Here is an 8,068-nt window from a genome sequence, read left to right on the forward strand (position 1 = left end):
CGACAAAAAAAAAAAAAAAAAAAAAAAAAAAAAAAAGATGCGAGAATGAAAAGTGAGAGTGAAGCACAAAAGCTCAGAAGCAAAAAAGCAGGAAGGTTGTAATGATGCGTGACTGAACAAAGTCGTATTGAAACACTTTATAACACAAAAAAACAGCACCGTTCACGAACAAACGTCGGACCAAAGCTTGGCACAAACAAAAAAATAGAACGCGGGAAACAACAGAAAATAGATGGTAACACGGGAGAGATGTTGAAATAGGAGAAAGGATGTATGGCGTCACAACGCTTGTGAACAGCAAAGCACCGCCCCTCCCCCCACCAGAATCGGACGGAAAAAAAATATTCCGAGTTCCAGACACAAAACTCCTCACTCCATATGACGCGTGTGGGAGTGGTCTTGGGACGTGTCGACGCCACCCAGAAGCCGCATGCACATGGTGTACACGACAAACGTGGACGCGTTGGTGGGGAAGGCTCGGACCATGGTCGCGTTAAAGCCGCGGAAAAAGACGCCAAGTCCTTCTGCGCGATATGATTTGACGACGCAATCCACAAAGCCGCGGTATTGAGGGTTGGTCATCGAGTCGGCTTGCATGCGCGACTTGACGACATCCGTCGGGTAGGTGCTGAGCCAGCCAGCCATGCCGCTCGCGCCTCCGGCGAGCATGAGTGCGGGTGCAGACAGATCGTCAGGGGATCTGCCAGGGCCCGCCAATCGGAGGCACAGCATTTCATACGCAGCAAAGTAAACGCCGTAGCTAGGTGTTTCGCGGAGCATGGTTGGCACCAGCCCTCGGTAAATGCCACGAATACCATCTTGGCGCACCGTGCGCACAAAGCAGTCCCAGGGACCCTTGTACAAGGGTTCCGCTGTTGCTGCTGCTGTTGCTGCTGCCGCTCCTGTTGCAGAAGGAGTGATGGTTGCTGTCGCTTTGGTTGTAGCAGACGTGGACAACGACCGCGACAAGGGCAATCTTCGGCGAACGGCCGACCATATTACCGATGTCGAGGAGGTTGTGCCAGAGGGCGCGGGACTCGACGTGGCCGCCTTGAAGGAAGCAAGTGCAGATGAAAGTGGTACGCTGGAGGGGCTAGATGATGAAAAGACAGAGAAAGAGTGCAGTGCGCGATGCGGGACGGCCGACGTTGCCATCGCTCCCGCTGTTGTTTTTGGCGCCGAGCCAGCTAGAGCGTGTGTTGTTGGTCCTGTGCCCGACGCTGCTGTTGGTGCTGCTGCTGTTGTTGTTATTGTTGTTGCTGGCGGTGTTGCAGAGGGTAGTGAAGACGAGCCTGAGTTGGTGGCGACAGCAGAGTCCATCTGGATTTGCAACCGTGTTTTGACAAGCTCGATGGGACAGCTGGCAAAGCTATTCACCAAACCCGATGCGGCGCCTGCGATAAAGACCGTTTGGATGCTCGGACGGCGTGCGGGCTCTGCAGAGCCCGACCCTTCCAGCAAGCGCACCGAGTTACCGTAAACGCCAAAGAGCATGGCATTGATCAGCGCAACTCCCGCCATCGGCGACGCCATGCCCTTGTACAGTCCGCGAATCTGAGCATTGCAAACCAAAAAGAGACATGAAAAAAAAAAAAAAAAAAGACAGATACAAAAATCAAGAGAGTTGTCAAAACCCATGTTGAGTTGGCGTGACGAGTGAGACCGTGACTCGTTCCTGAAATGGGGTCGACTTTCCAACATCGCCCCAGCACCCCCCAGCACCCCAGCACCAACCCCCAGCGATCCAACACGACCGACGACGACAACGACAACGACGTCAGTCTACGCGTTGTCTGATCGGGATCTACGGTCGCGTCCTCGCTCGCATCAATGCTGATCTCGTGTGTGCATTGCGCTGCTATCGTCTCAAACCAAGCCAAACCCAAACCCAAACCGACACTGACCTTCTCTTCGCGGACAATCTTGACAAAGCAGTGAATGGTGCCCGAGTAGCGCAGTTGGGTTCCTGGCGTGTGCGTCTGCGTCTGCAGCCGGACCTTGATCGTGTCGAACGGATGCCCAGTCAAGATACCCGCGCACCCTGCCGCCGCCAACATGCGAACGAGGTCAGTCAGCGTTTTGGGCCAAAAGCGCAGAATTAGTAGTAGCACTCGGGTCAGCCCCATTGGTGAAATGGTGGTGAAGTGGTGGTGATTTGGGGATGAGCTGCAGCTTGTTGAAAGTGGATCGAGGTTGCATTGATCATGAAAAAAAAAAAAATCACCAAAAAGCCAATGTAAAGCCAGCTAAAAAAAAAAGAAAAAAAAAAGAAAAAAAAAAAAAGAAAAAGGTTGGTTTTTTTTTTTGTTATCTGTTGCTTGTGCTCGTTGTGGATTGTTCGCACAGGCGCAGCTCCGCCCGCGGCTGGTGGAAATGGACTCAGGAGACGGATACGCACTCGGAATCAGCGACGGCAGCGTCCACACACTGCGCAAAAGCGAACTCACACAGACGCCTATGCTTCACAGAGAAAAAAAAAAAAATTCACGTCGTTTTTTTTTTTTTTTTCCCCCAAAACACTTTGCCCCCACTCTTGAAGTCTCGCCATTGAGGGATGGAAGAGGGAGGGGGGGGGGGAACAGCTTCCGATGTACGCCCGTCCAATCGTTTTGCTGAGATGAGTTGCTGGTTGGATGATGGTTGCTTTTGCTTGGTACCTGCAAATGTCCCAGCAATGAAGTCCTTGCCAACCTCGCCGAGACCAAAGGACGTGGGCGCCTCAGCCATTCGTGGTCGATCAAAGTGCGCGTGTTGTAATGCGTGTAATGGTGGAGGGTAGAAATAGAACAAGGATGGCAAAGCAAAACGAGGAAGAGAAGAACAAGTGGGCAGAGCAAACAATACAGGACTGAGAGAGCAAGTCTCAGAAATCTTGGAAACGCGACTAATTCAGAAATCATCTCTCACGATCGAAACGACAACGCTGAAATTCTTCGAGCAGCAAGAACCTAGAACATTGAAATCCCATTTTGCATGTCATGGTCGTCTTCTATCACAACAAGTTACAGCACCCAAGCATTGAGATTCAAACTCAAAATCTGTACATTGAAACTACTGAGAACGCACATGCTCTCTTCATCATCCAGTCCTTGTTCTGTTGGTGTTTGCTTCAGGCCTCGCTCGAGACCTGTCTGTACTGCTCTCAAATGCGAGACGAGACGATCGTCTACGACGTTGCGTGGAGCGCACTCCAACCCCAACTGCTGCACGCATCATTACAACCAGTGCACTCGATCAGCACCCCGACCACAGGCAGCAGCGGCAGTGCGGGGTCGCGTCGACCGGATGCCCGGCAGCTCCGTCAAGAGCTCACCGCTCAGCCAGCCTACCAGTACAGACCCTTCGCTTACATGTGTAATGTGAATGTTATACACTGCGACTCAATGACCTCACTGTCTTGTTCTGTGCTCTGGAATTGAACAAACCCGCTGTGACTTGTGAGCTCAGATGCATTGACTGGTCGGCGCGCAATCTGATCGCCTTCGCGACGTGCAGCCGCGTGCTGCCTCTCGCAACGACCTTGCAGTCAGTCGCGGGAACCGGCGCTGGAGCATCGCTGCCGACGGGATCTGCTGGCGTGGCAGGTGGTCCACCCGCGAGCATGAATACTGTGACTGCTGGTCCAAGCTCAGCCGCGAATCAAGCCAATCCGAATCCAACGCAGTCCACCAGCAGTGCGGCTGGCACTGCTCCGTCAGTGCAGGAGGCCTCGGGCGAGATGCGCTTGCACACAATTCATATCATGGACCCAAACACGCCGTGGGCAATGTGCTCGCTCGCTCAGGAACACCACACCAGACCGATCAAGACGCTCAAGTGGAGCGGCAGCGGGTTTCAGCTCATCTCGATTGATGATGGCGGAACGCTGTGTCTCTGGCGAATGCGATCGCATCTTGCGAACGAGTGGTACTGCGAGCACACCCAATCCTATGGCACGGACGAGTCGGTTGTTGCTGCCGTTTGGCTCGAGAATGGGCTGGTGGTAAGCAAGGACTCGCAAGATTCTGATTCTGCTGTTCATGACGCGACTCATTGTGTTTTGACTCGGTTTTTGTTTTTGGGTTTGGTCGAATCGTTGCTGCTGCTGCGGTGAACGCACCCGACCTTAGCACAAACCACCAACCGTTGTGGATGACATGTCCGACGCGTCCTTGGCCCGATCGTACAGCGAAAAGTTTTCACACTCGTTCTCAACCGTGCCACTCGGCGCTCCAAGTACCAGCTGGCTCCTTTTAACGTCGAGCGGGAAGGTACCATGTTGTTCGTCATTGCTTCCCTCCTTTTCGTTATGTATTCCGATGCAAATGCTCACTTTCTCTCCCCCCCCCACTTTCCGCTCGCTTGATGAACCTACTGCTTTTGCAGCTATTCCTAACATCACGCATCAACTCGTCCAGTTCCAACACGAGCATTGCGCTTTTGCGACAGCAATACTGTTGTGACCGCCGGCGATATTGCTGTGGCGAGATGACGACTGTCGTCGCGACGTGCGGCACGCCCACTGACTCACTTGAGCATATGTGAAAGTGTGCTGACTACCGAAGTGTGAGTAGACGGGGGAGGCGCTTGTGTCTTTCGAGTCCGGAGCACATAGTGGCTGACTTTTTGATCTATGCAGCTCTTCCGTTGGTGTGCACACAGCGAAGCAGATTTTCTCTTCGGATAGCAGATTCAGAAACAAGCCTATCTCTCGCGAGTGCTAGGGACAGTTTGAGGCATATAAAATTCGATCCTCGGTCCTTTGGTTCTGCTTTAATTTTGACAGAGTCATCAGGTGTGTATTCCCAATTGACACGCAACTTTGCGTTGCCCCTACTCATTTTAATCTGCTGGGTTGTCTCCTTGGATAGGCGCTGAGGATCAAAGCAGCGTTGTAATTTCTAGGTGGGAGGTCAACGACACACCAAGGCCCGTTCATGCTGTCTTTTCTCGACACATGCAAACCTCAGCGACCAGCTTACCAAGTGTACGTTTTATAAATCTGTGTACTCGCACTGACGCACATGTCACTTGCGGAACTCACGCAATCGGCCGCAAATTTCTTTTTGCAAAGTAGCCTGCTCCTGATTGGCAGTGCCGAAAGCGCTTGCAATGGACTGGCGCCTACGTGACCTCTTTGACCATCGGCGCAAATCTATCCGTCGTTGCTGCTACAGCCGATGGCGAGGCACATTTCTTTGATTGGTAGGCTTTCTTTTTTTTCTGTTTTTTTTTTTTCTTTTTTTTCTTGTGCACTCCGACTGCTGTCGTTGCTCCTTCTTTGCTATTTCGCTTATTCCTATGCTGCTTGCTGCTGTCTTAGCTCGAACCTTGCAAAAAGACCTTCAAAGTCGTTACAATCATCAGAGTCATCGAAACGGCCTTTGGACGAGCACATTGCGACCCACAGTATGATCTGCTCGCATCTCGTTGTTGTTGTTTCACTACTGCGACTTGTTCCGATCTGATTTGACCTTTTCTTGAATTCTAGTCACCAAACGCCAACGAACCGAGGATGGTGTGGAAGCGAGCGACACTCAACAACTCTTCAGTGCTGAGAATGGCATGAGCGAGGAAGAATCTCCAGCTAGCCAAAACACCAAAACACTGCCCACTGGACCCATTCCCCTGTGCATTGTTGCATCACCGGCAGGATGCGCAATAGCGTCCCTAAATTCCCTCGAGTCTGTTCGCATCCTGGCCGACCCTTCGTCGTTTTGTCTGACAACGCCTGGTACGTGCTCGTCCTGCTCGTCGTTTATCGGATGAAGCAACCTTCTCACAGACACCTGACTGTTTTTGTTTTTGATCAATTTCTGCGATTTGCTCTGACAGCGCTCACGCATCAACTCTTGAGGCTTCAGTTTGAGTTTTGCATCTTCTCTGGCAGAGAAAGCTGGGATGTGTTGCTTTGCTTGCGGTACTTGTTGCGCGATCCGACGTATGGTCCAGGTACGTCACAACAGAGGGTGGTGGCGGTGGCGGAGGGGTTTGGGATTGTCTTGGGAGGACGGAATTTCTCATGGCTTGCACGCGTTTGCTTTTTCTTTAGACATTGTCGACCGCTTGTACGAATCGATTCTGCAAGGCTTGCAGGCCTTGCCATCAACACAAAAGCAACTGTACCTGCTTCGAGGCTTTGCAGTCCTGATTGCAATTACAAAGTAGACTGGCGCGCGTTGTTGCGTTTCAATATTGTGACTACTGTTCCTCATGCTGAATCATTCTTTTTGTTTTTGTCTCCTCACCACCACGAGCAGATGCGTGCCTGCGCGTGCCGTATGGGCTTTGAACTGCGAAGGTCGACTCATGCTGGAGTTTGTTTGTGATGCATTCCGCTCCTCGCTGGTTCCGCCGGCGGATTCCGCTCGCTGGCCGTCAGAAGCACTGGCAGTGGCGCTCAATGCTTCTGACACACTCCAGTCAATCGATAATCTGCTATCACAGTTACGCTTCAACGACTACGAGCTTCCAGCAACCATTCTGACGGCCTTGCTTCCTTTCGTCGACTGGATTACTCCTTTTGTGATTTGCATTTTCAAGAATCTCATGCACGTCGCGCGCAGCCGTGCAGCCACAGAGCTTGTGCAGAGTCAGGACAGCGGAAGCTCGGCGAGCAACACGACCCCGTTTTTGAGCTTTCTCTTTCAGTCCGACGCTGCACAGCTGCTACGCGAGACGCTTGTATACGCTTCGTTGCTGAAGCACCAGGCATCCATCAGCACCTCCAAGGTAATACAGCAGCACAATAATGTTCAGCAGCAGCAACAGCAGCACTCTCAGCCCCAGTACGAGCAGCAGCAGCAGCAAATCTACGACAGCGCGGCAAGCTTGGGGGCGTTAAACCACGGTGTGGCCCGCGAGTCTTCCGCCACCATCAAGAAGCTCTTTAATATTCTGAGTGAGATTAGTTTCAAGGCTGCTCGTGATGGTAAGTAGGCATTGATGTTGCTGAGCACGATGCGAGATGCGAGGGATGCTGACTGACTAGGCTTGTTGGTCGAGCAGCTTCGTTTTCTTGGGGAGACATTTCCAATCTCATCTCGGCACTCGAGGTGCTGCAAAAGCCAGAGTACGAACAGACCCGCCTCATGCGCTCTCTGCAGCTGAGTTCTACCAGCCGCGGTGTGCTGGGCCAACTTGCGCATGTCGTGCATGGCCCGGCGCTGCGCGTCCTTGCAAGAGATGCCCCAGACACTGCGATTACGGCCGCCACTCCTGTCGCATGCCCTGCATTCCTATTTGGAAAAGCAACCAAATCGCTCGTTCCCGGAATCTTCAACTCGACAGCGGAGGTCGTCCCAGGACGGGAGGTGGACGGAGTGAACTCACCCCACGGCGGCCGTGGCGTCGCGTCACCACCAGCCGAAGTTCCCGGCTCTGTGCTGCTGAGCGATGTGATGGAGGGCGATGCCTTTGACGACGATACCACCGATGCGCGCTTTACGGTTCGATCACGCCGCTCTGTTAGTCTTGCGGCGTTGAACAGCGTCCAGAAGACGACCGGGAGCACGGTGACTGAGCCACCACACGCACGCCGCGACGTGTTAAAGCAAACCTTTGTTTCTGGTACCGTCGATTTCCGCGAATGCATGAGGTAAGAAAGCCTTTGCGACTGCGCTGTTTGGGCTTTTTTTTTTGTGCGTTTTCCTCGCTCATTTTTTTCCTTTGTCTTTTGTTGGCCTTGATTGCTTGGCCTTGATTGCTTGTTGTACAGATGTGGCAGGGTTGCAGTTATCCAGCATCCTCCCCGAATGGGAAGTTCAAAATGGGTTGGTGCGCACAAATGGATTGTCACTTGTCTGTGCGGCGGCTTATGGCGGCGTTCAACAGACTGAGCGGATTTTTGGTGTTACTTTGTTATCTGGTTGTAGAGTTGTTGCAAACGCACGCACGCACGCACACACACACACACACACACACACACACACACACACACACACACACACACACACACACACACACACACACACACACACACACACACACACACACACACACACACACTCACACACACACACCCACACAAACCACACACACTACACTCATATACACACAGACACACACACAAAAAAAAACAGACATAACA

General features: G+C 52.4%; 2 protein-coding genes across 2 annotated transcripts; one reads left to right on the forward strand and one right to left on the reverse strand.

Moving 5' to 3' along the window:
* Nucleotides 1-369: 369 nt before the first annotated feature.
* On the reverse strand, nucleotides 370-2,727 carry CAOG_08037 (carnitine/acylcarnitine carrier protein; the record flags this gene model as incomplete). Its single annotated transcript, XM_004342589.1, has 5 exons — nucleotides 370-902; nucleotides 1,003-1,093; nucleotides 1,378-1,554; nucleotides 1,905-2,041; nucleotides 2,658-2,727. 5 exons carry the CDS (start codon nucleotides 2,725-2,727, stop codon nucleotides 370-372), a joined length of 1,008 nt encoding a protein of 335 aa, XP_004342638.1.
* A 419-nt stretch (nucleotides 2,728-3,146) lies between these two features.
* On the forward strand, nucleotides 3,147-7,501 carry CAOG_08038 (hypothetical protein; the record flags this gene model as incomplete). The annotated part of the gene is made up of 14 exons (XM_004342590.2): nucleotides 3,147-3,331; nucleotides 3,448-3,982; nucleotides 4,169-4,250; nucleotides 4,766-4,774; nucleotides 4,851-4,966; nucleotides 5,057-5,184; nucleotides 5,303-5,388; nucleotides 5,633-5,713; nucleotides 5,815-5,931; nucleotides 6,032-6,143; nucleotides 6,240-6,258; nucleotides 6,427-6,910; nucleotides 6,988-7,445; nucleotides 7,469-7,501. The coding sequence occupies 14 exons, from the start codon at nucleotides 3,147-3,149 to the stop codon at nucleotides 7,499-7,501; spliced, it is 2,445 nt and encodes an 814-aa protein (XP_004342639.2).
* Nucleotides 7,502-8,068: the final 567 nt, after the last annotated feature.

This window comes from Capsaspora owczarzaki, assembly GCF_000151315.2.
Source record: "Capsaspora owczarzaki ATCC 30864 unplaced genomic scaffold supercont2.17, whole genome shotgun sequence".
In the NCBI taxonomy this organism is placed as follows: Eukaryota; class Filasterea; order Ministeriida; family Capsasporidae; genus Capsaspora; species Capsaspora owczarzaki.